A 15,176-nucleotide genomic window follows, 5' to 3' on the forward strand; every position below is an offset into this window, starting at 1 on the left:
GCGGCAGTCGATGGCCGTTTTCGAGTTGAGGAACACAGAGTCCAAGGATTTTATTGCAGGTTGACTGTCTGAGTATATATTAATGCCCACATTTTTTGGAACATTACTTCTCAGCCAATTCGCCACCTCTCTTATTGCTAATATTTCAGCCTGAAAAACACTACAGTGATTAGGTAATCTTTTCGCTATTCGAAGTTCCAGATCATTAGAATATACTCCGAACCCCACTTGTCCATCCAATTTGGAGCCATCAGTGTAGAAATCTATATATTCTTTATTCCCCGGGGTCTGTGTGCACCACGCCTCACTGTTGGAGATTAGAGTCTCAAACTTTTTGTCGAAAAGTGGACTCGCCAAAGTGTAATCCACTACGTTAGGCACATCTGGCATTGTTTTGAGGACAGAACTGTGACCGTAACCTTTTTCCGACCACAGCGATAGTTCGCGCAACCGCACAGCCGTTGTTGCAGCTGACTGTTTGGCCAAAATGTCTAAAGGCAATAGATGCAGCACGACATTAAGGGAATTTGTTCCTGTCTTGCTGAATGCGCCTGAAATACACAAACACGCCATACGCTGAACTTTATCTAAACAAGTCGGTTTCTGAAGTGCCGGCCACCAGACTACAACACCATATAGCATTATAGGTCTAACCACTGCCGTGTATAGCCAATGCACAATTTTTGGTTTCAGTCCCCACTTTTTTCCTATTGCCTTTTTGCACGAGTACAAAGCTACAGTTGCCTTTCTCGCCCTTTCTTCAATATTAAGCTTAAAGTTCAGCTTCCTGTCCAAAATAACGCCAAGGTATTTTGCACATTCACCAAAGGGAATTTCAATACCCCCTAAGGAAATAGGCCTAACCGTGGGAGTTTTGCGATCGTTGCAGTACATGACTAATTCTGTCTTTGCAGGATTTACCCCAAGACCATTGTCTTTCGCCCATTTCTCAGTCATCCGGAGGGCCCTCTGAATAATATCTCTGATTGTGGATTGTGGATTTGAAACGTTAGATTGGTCCATGACATTTACTTTTTGAAGATAATTTCATTTAAATGTTGACCGCGGCTGCGTATTAGGTGGTCCATTCGGAAAGTCCAATTTTGGGCAACTTTTTCGAGCATTTCGGCCGGAATAGCCCGAATTTCTTCGGAAATGTTGTCTTCCAAAGCTGGAATAGTTGCTGGCTTATTTCTGTAGACTTTAGACTTGACGTAGCCCCACAAAAAATAGTCTAAAGGCGTCAAATCGCATGATCTTGGTGGCCAACTTACCGGTCCATTTCTTGAGATGAATTGTTCTCCGAAGTTTTCCCTCAAAATGGCCATAGAATCGCGAGCTGTGTGGCATGTAGCGCCATCTTGTTGAAACCACATGTCAACCAAGTTCAGTTCTTCCATTTTTGGCAACAAAAAGTTTGTTAGCATCGAACGATAGCGATCGCCATTCACCGTAACGTTGCGTCCAACAGCATCTTTGAAAAAATACGGTCCAATGATTCCACCAGCGTACAAACCACACCAAACAGTGCATTTTTCGGGATGCATGGGCAGTTCTTGAACGGCTTCTGGTTGCTCTTCACTCCAAATGCGGCAATTTTGCTTATTTACGTAGCCATTCAACCAGAAATGAACCGAACACTGATTTTGGTAATAAAATTCAATGATGAAATGAACCGAACACTGATTTTGGTAATAAAATTCAATGATTTGCAAGCGTTGCTCGTTAGTAAGTCTATTCATGATGAAATGTCAAAGCATACTGAGCATCTTTCTCTTTGACACCATGTCTGAAATCCCACGTGATCTGTCAAATACTAATGCATGAAAATCCTAACCTCAAAAGAATCACCCTTTATATTAAAAGTTCATATTTGAACAAAAAATTGTGACCAAAACTGCGAAAATAAGAAATTTAATTTTGAGCAGCATTGCTCTTTACGAACAACACAAAAGAGAATAGTGGATCATCTATGTATTATAAGGTCTATGCTCTTTACGAACAACACAAAAGCAAAAGCGCCAAAATTAATGTTTGGTACTGACACTTTAAGAAAAAATCAAAACGAAATGTCAGAAAATTAATTTTTGGAACTGACACATTTTTTTTAAAGAGAATAGTGGATCATCTATGTATTATAAGGTCTATGGATTTTGTAGGGACGATAGGGACATTCTACACGCAGAGAAGAAACATGATTGCCACAATCATATTCGAAGAGCAAAATAATATGATAGGAGCTATTTTTGCGGCGACCATGTAACATTTTCACCTGCAACCATGTTGGATCAGTGAACATGGTTCTAAGAAAAATATAATTGCCCTCATCTAAAATGTTATTATATTGATAAAAAGAATTTTGTTTGAATCAAAAGACAATGGTCACGATGTTATGGTATTCGTCAAAAATGCTTTTTTCCATTTAAAAGAACATGGTCACAAACTAAAATGTTTTGATTTTGATCTTTATGAAAAACCTCTTTCCGTCGTCGAAAAAAGGACACCACTTGAGAAAAGAAAACACAAAATTAGCATTATTTATTTGTTGTTATTTATTTAATAACTAATTTATTGTTTATTAGTATTTATAATGTCGTGCAAGCAAACATCACATCATTTTACATACTCTATTTTGGTTCAATTTCAACAATAAGTAATCATTCCATATTTACGTCGTGCCCATCAAATGTACAAACGCAGGCATCATGTACCTGCAAATAAAAATAAATTATACCATAAAAAATGCAGAACAAAAAACGGATAAATTTTTTTTCAATTTCACTTTCCTTTTTTGTGTTCACATAAAACCACGTGCCACTTCTGAATAAATAAATTAACACAAAACACAGTAATTCCGTATTCTCCGTCCATAAAAAATGCAGAACAAAAAACGGATAAATTTTTTTCAATTTCACTTTCCTTTTTTGTGTTCACATAAAACCACGTGCCACTTCTGAATAAATAAATTAACACAAAACACAGTAATTCCGTATTCTCCGTCCATTCGAAGCAAAAAATCAAAATGAAAATCGTGTGTACCCGCTCAATGTTTTTATAAAGTTCTTTTCGCTGCAAAAAAGTTAAAAAATTAAATGGTCACGAAAAAAATGTACATGGTATTTATGGCCATGTAATGGTTCTAGAAATGTCTATACCTAACCTATAAAAATACTTTTTTCCCTGCCAAAAGTCGAAAAATTGAATGGTTAGGTACATGATTTTCCTGATCATGTAATGGTCTCAAATTCTATCATTTAAATAGAAGAACATGTTTGCGGCATTTGAGAACCATTTAAATGCTTATTGCCAGCATAACTTTTTCTCTGCCCGAAAATTATTTTTACAAAGACAAAATGCATGGTTTTTGCAACATTTACATGCTGTAGATAAGCATTAAATGGATGCGGCAACCATGTCCAAACATTTTTTTTCTGTGCGTGTACGTGGTCTGTGGCATTTGCAGCATTTGAATAAATTGAGATTTAATAAATGTACAAATCGAAAATCACTATTTCTATTAAATCTTATATTTATAAATTTGAAAGAATACTTCAAAATAGATGCTCCTGCCAATATTTTCTGAATTTGACGACAATTCTCGTTGGAAAAGCGCCGTCAATATTTTATACTATTCAGTCCATTGTGATACCACATTGGCGAACTTCTCTCTTATCACTGAGTGCTGCCCGATTCCATGTTAAGCTCAATGACAAGGGACCTCCTTTTTACTATATTAAAGCATCGCTTGAGTGCATTTATTAGGTGAATTTTTAGACAATTTTAGAACGAAGCCAATAAGAGCATCTTCAAAGCAGCGTACGAAAACAAACAAAACAAAACGTTTCCAATTGTTTCATTTCATACAATCCACATATCCAAAACGAAACGAAACGAAAACCCAAGATAACGGCTCTTTCGTTTTGTATTGTTTTTGTTCGTGAGTGGAAACCAAGCCTAAACTGAAAAGTACTGCGGTGCTTAGTAAAATATAAAAAACAAAACAGTACACATTGAATGCAAACGTTTTGCAAGTCGTTACAAGAAGAAAAAACTTGAATGTTATTTATTTTTGTCTTGTATTATTTATTCAATTTATTCCTGGAACAATAACACCTGTTATGTTGGTATATAAGACTTTTTTTAACATTTTTATCATCGTTTCGCTCAGCAAACGTTTGCAAACGTTTTATTCCCATTTCGTTACCGAACGAAACAACTTGGCGCCGCAAATCCGAAGAGCATAAAAGCAATCGTTTCGTCTCTTTTGCTTCTGAAATGTTTGTGGTTTTGTTTTTGTCTGCGTACAAAACGATTGACGAAAATTGAAAAGTTTGTGACTTTAACAGCCGTATTCATAAATTTTTAACAAAGGTTTATCAAAAGAAAATAGGCTATCTTTGCTGTAACCTCATTCATAAACATAAAATAGCCTATCATATGTTTAATAACCTCTTCATAAGTTACAAAAATTTATTGTAGGTCTTACCCTTCTTTATCACTACTTTAATTTGACATTTGACACTTTTTGACAATTGGCCGTTGATTATAGATTGTTTGTGTAGCAGATTTTCCTTAAAACAAATAATAAAATGGATAAAGTGCATAAAATTAATAAGATAAGGAGAATTGGTGAGTTTTGCATTGCAAAAATTTAACATATATTAATTTCTTCCTTCCCCACAGAGCTAATTAATAGGATTGTAAATTACCATTCCCCAAAAAATTATAAGGAACGAATCGACCCTTTCTTACTGGAAGATGACCAATTATTCAAAAGAAAGTATCGTTTCACAAAAAACACGGTAAAAAAATCGTTGAATTGGTCAAGGAAGACATACAGCTGGATAAAAGAGGTTGCGGCACTTCTCCTGAACTACAGGTAATGGTTGCTTTGCGTTGTTGGGGACGAAGAGAGGTAAGTTGTTGGTTTCATCTGGAGAAATTGTGCTATTATATGAATAATCGATATATTTCAGTATCAAGACGATGCTGGTGACCTTCATGGTCTCTCACAACCAACGGTATGCAGAATATGTGCAAGAGTGGCTCGTGCTATAGCAAAGCATGCGAGAAGCTATATTAAAATGCCTGAATGTATTGCAGAGGAAACAATAATTATGCGGGATTTTCAGCGGATTCAAAATTTTCCAGGCATAATTGGGGCTATAGACGGCACTCATATTAAAATAAAAAAGACTGGTGGCGACCTGGCCCAGTACTATATAAATAGAAAAGGCTATTATTCGCTGAATGTACAGGTAAAAAGCAAAATTTATTGCATCATGTAATTTCGATTATATTTTAATTTAAATTTCAAGGTAATTTGTGACGCAAAACTAACAATTCGAGATATAGTAGCAAGATGGAGGGGAAGTACGCACGACTGTAGAATTTTTAATGAGTCCACAATCAAAGAACGGTTCGAAAAGAAAGAGTTCAAAGGACGTTTACTCGGGGACTCTGGATATAAATTAACTCCGTATTTATTTACTCCATTGCAAAACCCACAAACAGAGAAGGAAGTAAAATACAATAAATCTCACATTTCAACTAGGAACACTGTTGAACGGTGTTTTGTAGTTTGGAAGCAGAGGTTTCGTTGTCTCCTTGACGGTTTGACAGTCTGCCTTTCCAATGGTAAAACGGTCATAGTAGCACTTGTCGTTCTCCATAATATAGCAATTGAAGAGAATGATGAACTGCCAGGTGAAGTATACGTTACTATTTACGAAACATTATGCAAGAATATGTGATAACAAAAAATTAAATTAGTAGATGATATCACTGAGGAGTTCCAATGTCCAACGCATGTCACCGAACCCCAAACGTATGCGGGAGCATCAGAAGGAAGAGTAAAAGCTCTGCTTAAATCATTTATACAACGTCATTTTTAAAACGGACTATATTCTACCTTCCACCAATTTGTAGACCAACACAGTAATTCCAATCTAAAACCGTTCAAATTTGCTGTTATTAAAATATTAAATTGATGTTAAAATATGGTATGTTTATTGCAAAACGAATATTTTGTTTTAGTTTATTTGTACATTTTCTCAAACCAATAACATTTTTTTCCATGTATGTCTAAAAAAATTTCAATGAACATACAAATAAATAAGCTGTAGAAATTAATGAAATGATTTCGGAAAGTCAAAATCGCAAAATGTCAGTAAATTCTGGCAGTTTTCTTTTTTGTGTAAATAAAAAAAAAATAATTTGCAATAAAAATAAGTTAATTTGCATTTAACAACAGATTTTTTCTGTGTAGGGACCTATGTTCAAGCCGATGTGTCCAACTAAAAACAGACCATATATAAATGCCCAAAGTAGTACCCTGTACCGCAGTAGTAGTGAAGGACATAAGCAGTTGTATATATTTATCATATCATATATAAAGTTTTCTGTCAATTTTAGATATGTCTTAATAACCAAATACTTACAAATTTTTCAAATTACCAAATAAAAAATTGTATGTCTTTGAAATAAAATTTTGTATTTTACTTACAAAAAGTGAAACAATATATAAAGTGAACAATATTAATAATAAAAAATGAAATTAGTAATTGAAATGAACATAAATTGGACAATGTTTATTTTATGCATATTATAATTATAAAAGAAAAATTATTAAGTTTTAATGGGAAACTAATAAGCTTATAAAACTCTTACATACAAAATAATTATTAACTCGAAATAAGATTTAAATTCATTTTATAACATTCAATAAAAAACTTAAGACACATTTCATGCGTTTTATTAAAAAGTAATTAACCAACGAGTTATATACACACGCTTCGCGTAGTAAAGAATAAATATATTTTGTTTCCGAACACTAAACAAGTGATAGCATTTTCATCCCTAAAATTTCCAGATTGAAATTATTTGCAATTATATATCGTCTGTAAAAAGAAATTTAATTTGAATGCAAACGAACAGATCATACTACTTGTTTTGGAAACAGAACGGTATTAAGCAATATCAAGTGGTTGATTGTATTAACATATACTTGTTATTTAATTAAAATGTTAATTAAAGAAAAAAAATATTTTTTTTTAAATAAAAAATCGAAAGCATAACAATTTACAATCATTTTTTTAACTTAAGGTGGTACTAAGTTCGAGTTTAGCCGCTAAAATCAAAAATAAATCTGCAAAAGCATATTAACATCATAACTTTTTGGACTAATTTTGATATAACTTGGTGGGGAATGATCCAAAGAACAATTGAAAAAGTTTATTTTCTCTAAAATGAATTATTAGAGAAAAGTAATCGCGAAAAATGGCTATTTTAGCGCCATAATGCCAACTTTGTACTGGCCTTTACTTAATTTTTTAATTTAATTAAAATTTTAATTGTATCAGTAAATTTTTTAATTGATAACATTTTCAACTTCAAATAACTTTTTCATTGGTCGATCACACAACATTAAAGCGAAAGTGGAATTTCTAAAAAACTTTGAGAAATGTAATTATCTCTAAAATAAGCCAATAACTCGATTTTGAAGATCTTTGCTAATATCGGCTTTTTTGAAAAGATCAAAACTCATAGCTTAAATTTTGACTTCTTCAAACTTTAAAAAGTCGATAAGTTCATCTTTGATTCTTTTCATTCAATGAACTTTGTAACGGCCTTAATTCTGATTCTCGATACGGGTGAATTTTCTTTCTAAAGGTGGGTACTAAGTTCGATTTTAGCCGCTAAAATCGAAAACAATATAAAATTATACCTCTTTGAGGCAAATTTTAATATAACTTAATGGGCTACTAAGCAACTTTTTATAAAGTTTATATTCTTTAAAATGGATTATTAAAGTAATCGTGAAAAAATTGCAGTTTTAGCCGCTAAACTCGAACTTAATACTCACCTTAAATTCTAAACTACGTTTTCGTACGAAGTGCTTACCAACTGTTCTCTTTGTGTAAAAATTGAGTTTTGCCTGAAGAATGTCGTACTCAAGATCCAAGTTACGGAGTTTCTTTTTCTCGACTTCAACTTGAAGTTTGTGGAGTTCCATTTGGCATTCCACCTCCGTTGTTACAATTTTTATTATATTGTTTTCTGCCACACTCGATTTCTCCGCGGAAGGTTTCTACATTCAAAATATAAAAAGATAGATTGCGACTTCTCGAATTCTAGATTTATATATGTACAACCTTTTTTTAAAGATTTGACTGTTTTCAGTGTATCTGAGTTGAGTTTAATTTCTTCTTTCACTTCCTCCTCAATATCTGACAGCATCTCAACCTCGAGAAACGTATTTTCATCCAAAGTAAAGGGTGATTCTTTTGAGGTTAGGATTTTCATGCATTAGTATTTGACAGATCACGTGGGATTTCAGACATGGTGTCAAAGAGAAAGATGCTCAGTATGCTTTGACATTTCATCATGAATAGACTTACGATCTGCCACAACGTCGAATTTTCAGTGAATGGGCCCTAGAAAAGTTGGCAGAAAATCCGCTTTTTTATCGACAAATTTTGTTCAGCGATGAGGCTCATTTCTGGTTGAATGGCTACGTAAATAAGCAAAATTGCCGCATTTGGAGTGAAGAGCAACCAGAAGCCGTTCAAGAACTGCCCATGCATCCCGAAAAATGCACTGTTTGGTGTGGTTTGTACGCTGGTGGAATCATTGGACCGTATTTTTTCAAAGATGCTGTTGGACGCAACGTTACGGTGAATGGCGATCGCTATCGTTCGATGCTAACAAACTTTTTGTTGCCAAAAATGGAAGAACTGAACTTGTATTTGACAGATCACGTGGGATTTCAGACATGGTGTCAAAGAGAAAGATGCTCAGTATGCTTTGACATTTCATCATGAATAGACTTACGATCTGCCACAACGTCGAATTTTCAGTGAATGGGCCCTAGAAAAGTTGGCAGAAAATCCGCTTTTTTATCGACAAATTTTGTTCAGCGATGAGGCTCATTTCTGGTTGAATGGCTACGTAAATAAGCAAAATTGCCGCATTTGGAGTGAAGAGCAACCAGAAGCCGTTCAAGAACTGCCCATGCATCCCGAAAAATGCACTGTTTGGTGTGGTTTGTACGCTGGTGGAATCATTGGACCGTATTTTTTCAAAGATGCTGTTGGACGCAACGTTACGGTGAATGGCGATCGCTATCGTTCGATGCTAACAAACTTTTTGTTGCCAAAAATGGAAGAACTGAACTTGGTTGACATGTGGTTTCAACAAGATGGCGCTACATGCCACACAGCTCGCGATTCTATGGCCATTTTGAGGGAAAACTTCGGAGAACAATTCATCTCAAGAAATGGACCGGTAAGTTGGCCACCAAGATCATGCGATTTGACGCCTTTAGACTATTTTTTGTGGGGCTACGTCAAGTCTAAAGTCTACAGAAATAAGCCAGCAACTATTCCAGCTTTGGAAGACAACATTTCCGAAGAAATTCGGAAAGTCCAAAATTGGACTTTCCGAATGGACCACCTAAGACGCAGCCGCGGTCAACATTTAAATGAAATTATCTTCAAAAAGTAAATGTCATGGACCAATCTAACGTTTCAAATAAAGAACCGATGAGATTTTGCAAATTTTATGCGTTTTTTTTAAAAAAAAAAAGTTATCAAGCTCTTAACAAATCACCCTTTATCATCGTTCTGGGGAGTATATACATTTTGAAGGGGTCTTTTGATAAAATTAAATATTCTTACCTTAGAAAAAGTAATATCGGAGTCGAATTCGTTCTCGTCTACCACGAATTCGTTTGGTAGCCAGATCGCTATGTCATTACCCTGTAATGGGGCGCCCAGGGGAGCCTGACCTCCACCTGTCTTTCTTATTTGTGATCGATATTCCGACATCTCTTTTTTAGCTTGTATTTTAATTGTAGTCCATTGGGATTTTAATTGTGGAACAGTTCGATGTCCACAAGATGTCATGTTGTTAAAGCTACAAAAATAACACTTTATCCTGGGCAATGTATACTTCATGATGAACTTACTCTTTCTCGAGCTCCAGCCAAGCTTTCTTTTTCGCCTGATTTGTATTTGTGTCCGTATTTTTATTTTCAATGGCTTTCACCCTCATTTTTACGAGCTCCTTTAATAGTTCCTGTAAAAGAATTGGAAATTTGGAAAATGTAAGAACCGAATGACCAACACTACTATTATAAAGCCCGTAAAATAGATACATACCTTATCATCTTCACTCCAGTTTTCAGAACGTGGGCGTTTGCTGCGGCTTTCTGTTTTCTGAACACTCTCCTCCATTTCTTTTATAATTTTTAATAAAACTTTTTATAATTGTGAAATACTGTTTGCCGGTAGCGCCAATGAATGAAAAACAACGCTGTAGTGATGCGTAAACATAACAGTTGGTTCGTATACTCGATTATTCTCCGGTTCTTTTTTAGTTGTATTTAAACAAAATGATATGTGGACACCTAAAATTCGTCTTAATGGGTTGGTTCCTTATACCCCGTAATATTTACGAGCGACACAATTTTGTTTATTTTAAAAATTTAACGAAATTGATGATTTAATTTTCTTAACGAGAAATCCGATTCAATTGATTTCCATCACTAACATCATCCGTCAGTCTGAAAATGTTAAGGGTTGCCAATATTAACAGCAGAAACGTACAATAGTTATCAAGTCCCAATTAAATGGTTATGAATGCAAATACTTAACAGAAGTTTATAAAACCAGATGTGTTTGATAACTAAAGTACGCTGTAAGCGCGTATTAGGATTTTTTTATGAATACGGCCGTAAGTGTGTAAATATAACCATAGCGATAGGCGGTAGGCGAAACATTTTTGCCGCAACGGCAAATACAATAAGCTTGACGGCGAATAATTCCCTTTTTCACGTTTCCTAGCGTTTTTTGTTGTCAATATAGCATGCTTTGACAATATTAAACAATGAAGTTGAATAAAAACATACAATTACTTGTTATTTGTTGAGTTATTTCAAGAAAAAATAATCTACACGTGTCCAGGCAACAGCAATTCCTAGTGGTGAGTTAAAAAAATTGATAAGCGATGGCAACACTATACCAGTTTTCGCCAAGGAGTTAGAATAAGTTTTAATTTAGCGACACGCCGCTAGCCGTCACGGTATTCCGTCGCGGATTTTGGGCTTCCCATAAGAAATACACGTAAATAAGTGTTCGCCTACCGCCTATCGCTATGGTTATATTTACACACTAAATTATACGTACCTCAATCGTTTCGCTTGTTTTCGTACACTGCTTCAAAGTATTATACAAAGATCATTTTAAGAGAATTGTAAAAAAATCATTGTGGTCAAGTAAAACACTTAAACGATTCTCAGCAAAAAAGGCGTCGCCAAAAATGTAGTGAAAGATAATTTATAAGAAACTATTTACTCTAGGTGACAACACCAAGTCGTCAAGGAATCAGATTACATTTTAATTATGTAGCACCCCGCTAACTGTGGTGCATTTCCTTTACGCATTTTGGGCCTAACCCACGACCTATTGTCGCTATGATTGTGTTCACACACAATTACACTTGTAATTGTCATTGCGTGTTTTTGGCGTCATAAGCACTAGTTAGTTTAGTAGTTTTATTGGAATGTAAAATCATTTCCATGCGTCAAAGAACCAAAAAAATGCTTAGTGGTGAATTTAATATGTCTATCTTGTATTGTTGGTCTACCCGAAAGGCATGCACATAAACAAGTGTTCTTCTACCTACAGTCGTGGTCATCGCATACGACTGTTTTCGACTTGGTGGGCATTCTCAAAAGTGCCGTCAAATTCAAAAAATGTTGACAAAGTTGGATTTGTGGGGTGTGCTTGGAGTAACATAACTGATTGTGTATTCGTTGCAGAGATTTGATAAAAACATCTTACCAATTTAATTTTTATCTTGATTTTTCCGGAAATAGCTTGGTGCGATTTAACCTACACAAATAGATTTTTTTCTTTCCCAGAACCCCCTAGCTACGCCAATGGCGATAGGCGAAACATTTTTCCGCGACAAACAAATAAAACCTCATCGGCAAAAATTTCCTCTTTTCTTTTCTTTTTTGTTGTCAATATAGCATGATTTTTCAATACTAAACATTGAAGTTGAATAAATATATATACTTTGCCAACATTTTTTGAATTTGACGGCACTTCGGAGAATCTCCATCACGTCAAAAACTGTTGTATACAATATCAAAAACTCGTAGGAAAAGCGCCGTAACTATTAAGAAGTTGTAACACGTCAAGCAACTACATTAACGCATCGCATGGGTGCAATTATTAGATGCCTGTTCTAGATATATTTAGAACGCCAATAAGAGTCCCTTCAAACTGTGGTTCCGGAAAGTAAAAGACTCAAAATACTGTTTGAGAGTGCTTCCAACATCCTTCAAATTGCCTGAGACCGCCATTAACGTCAAAAGCCATCTTTCCTTTGTCTTTCTCGGCGATCTCTACTTGCCAATATCCACTCTGCAAATCAAGCGTGGAAACCCATGTTGTTCTGGCTAATGTCAATGCGTAGAAGCGGATAATTGTCCTTTTTTATTTCATCAGACACTCGCCATCATAATAGCCTTCTCACGCAGTATACTCGTAAGCTTGCAGGTAGCCAGACGCATACAAACAGATTCTAGTAGTTCTTATATTAAAATTCGTTGGAACATTAATTTTTAGCCAATTTGCCACCTCTTTTATAGGTAATATTTCAGCCTGAAAAACACTACAGTGATTAGGTAATCGTTTCCCTATTTTAAGTTCCAGGTCTTTAGAATATACTCCGAAACCCACTTGCCCATTCAATTTGGAGCCATCGGTGTAGAAATATATAAAGTTTATTCCGAGGGTTTTGTGTACTCCACGCCGCACTGTTGGGAATTAGAGTTTCAAACTTTTTGTCGAATAGAGGTTTCGCCAGAGAATAATCCATTACGTTTGGCACATCTGGCATTACTTTGAGGACCGAACTGTAACCGCGTGTTTTTTCTCCGACAACAGCGATTCTCGCCCTTTCCTCAATATTCAGCTTCCTGTCCAATATAACTCCAAGGCATTTTACACACTCACCAAAGGGAATTTCAATAACACCGGGTTATCTGTTCCTAATTTCTTCAGGATCCCTTTCTTGAGGGATTGTCCCTTCTGATGTCGTTACCTTAGGAAAGGTTCGACTTATCAAAGTATCGCAGCCTGTCGACCCGTCCACTGGGCCCTGTAGCTAGCAGCCACGTGGATATCTTTGAATTTCGCTGCATGTTGGCTTAATGTACCACCACACTTGAAATTCGTAATTACGAGAAAATTCAACTACTCAGATATTAAAAAAACACGTCCGTTCTGTTCGACGGTTGAATGTGAACCCACATTAAGCGGTATTTCGATATCGGACACGACGTTTCATATCAAGGTTTAGACCAAAGGCAATCATGAAATCCGCATCTATTACGATTGCGTGTTTCCCTTTTCCTTTTACTAAATCAGATCTAATGATGCACCAGTATCCAATGCCAAAGTACGCTTGTCGCCATTAATAACACCCGCTATGGGAGCCAGTTGTTGCCCCGCTGTACTAACACGATTTAGTTTAAAGGTTACTCACTTGACTGAGAGGATTGTTTGGTGGAGATGCTGTTGTGGATCTTGATCGTTTGCGTCGTCCTTTGCATTCTCGAGCTAGGTGTTCCGGGTTCTTGATTCATTTCTAGCATTACCTGCTTAATAGCCTCTCTCATTGACTCAATAACGGAGTTTGATTCATCACACTCGGTTTGCACTTTTCGCACCTTGTGAATTTGAGGCCGCTGTCTCTTGTACAAGTGCAAATGTTACGGTCTCAGCGAATGTGCGGTCCACAAGCGGATAACTCTCTCCTGGGTATTTCAATAGCACCAACCGCTCATCTATTGTTGCAAAGTATTGTAGAGTCTCATTTGATTTCTGGACTCACTATTCACTCCATTGTGATAAAAAAAGTGCCGCTACCCTGCCAGCATTTCAAAGTTCCATTTCAACCTCATCGTTACCACAGACTCGTAAATGTCACTTCAACCATCATGAAAAGGTACATCAAAAAGTACATGCAAGTAATTTGCCATCCCTACTGTTAAAAAAGCCATTTTTTTGTGAAACGCCAAGCGCAACCAGCTTGTTATATTTTAATTAAATAAAAACGAAAATAAAGTTCTGAAAACATAGATTATACGCTTAAAATTGTGAAAGGTATATTGGTGAACAATTTGGTGATTTTCCAAATGGAATAAAGTGATTGTTTTTCAGATATTTTACAGACACGCTGCCTCCATGGAATAAAAACACTGGTTGATAGACGCAGCAACATGTAACTCGCTACTTGTAACTCAACATCATCATTAATGCCAAAAATTATGTTAAATGTAATGTGATAGTGGTATAAATGTTATATTTTTAAGAATTTGTAAATGTTTAATCAAATTAATAAATATCTAAACAAACGTGTTTTACTCGACCACAATGATTCTTTTACAACTATCTTAAAATGCACTTTTTCTGATTGTTTGGAGGGTCCCTTATTGGCGTCGTTCTAAATTGATCTATAAAGGCACCTAATAATTGCACTCATGCGAAACATTTTTGTAGTAACTTGGCGTGGTACAACTTCTCAATAGTGACGGCGCTTTTCCGACGAGTTTTTGATGTCGTATATGATTGTTTTCGACGTAGTGGGGATTCTCAAAAGAGTCCCCAAATTCAAAAAATGTTGGCAGGGTATTACTTTCGTTGAAGTGTCACTATTACTTTCGTTGAAGTGCCACTATAACTTCATTATAATTATTTCTAGAGGAACAGAAGTTCGATTACTTTGTCATCGTCATTCCACAAATTTCTACAAGCAATCATATCGAAGTGGAATTTGAATACATCAAATGAAGTTGAGCCTTCAAAAACAGAAGGTCCACCTTTAACTTCTAGTTCTGACCCAATTTGTCTTCCAATTTTCTGCAGTTTGCTTCCATTTTTAGAGCATTTTCTTCCAGCAATTTCCTTTATTATTTAGTTATATTTTAGTTAAGACATTTTGTGAAATCAATGTACGTCGAAAATTTCCTTTTAAAAATGTTTCTTTTTTCTTTGTAAACCCAATATGCATATAAATCCATATACTTTGATCTTCCGTTTTGTTTGAAGAAATTAAATAAATGTAGCAGTTGTATATTCCGATTAAAATATCCGGTTCTAGTG

General features: G+C 35.4%; 1 protein-coding gene and 1 long non-coding RNA gene across 2 annotated transcripts; one reads left to right on the plus strand and one right to left on the minus strand.

Moving 5' to 3' along the window:
- Positions 1 to 9,605: 9,605 nt before the first annotated feature.
- Positions 9,606 to 10,652, minus strand: LOC142230846 (myb/SANT-like DNA-binding domain-containing protein 3). The gene is made up of 3 exons (XM_075301469.1): positions 10,161 to 10,652; positions 9,968 to 10,077; positions 9,606 to 9,915 (listed from the first exon to the last, which is right to left on the minus strand). Exons 1-3 carry the CDS (start codon positions 10,233 to 10,235, stop codon positions 9,606 to 9,608), a joined length of 495 nt encoding a protein of 164 aa, XP_075157584.1. The 5' UTR covers positions 10,236 to 10,652.
- Positions 10,653 to 13,972: 3,320 nt separating this feature from the next.
- On the plus strand, positions 13,973 to 14,428 carry LOC142231548 (uncharacterized). The gene is made up of 2 exons (XR_012720823.1): positions 13,973 to 14,177; positions 14,235 to 14,428. It is a non-coding gene; the product is annotated as an uncharacterized LOC142231548 (long non-coding RNA).
- The last annotated feature ends 748 nt before the right edge of the window (positions 14,429 to 15,176 follow it).

The sequence above is a fragment of the Haematobia irritans genome, chromosome 3 (genome assembly GCF_050003625.1).
Source record: "Haematobia irritans isolate KBUSLIRL chromosome 3, ASM5000362v1, whole genome shotgun sequence".
Classification (NCBI taxonomy): domain Eukaryota; kingdom Metazoa; phylum Arthropoda; class Insecta; order Diptera; family Muscidae; genus Haematobia; species Haematobia irritans.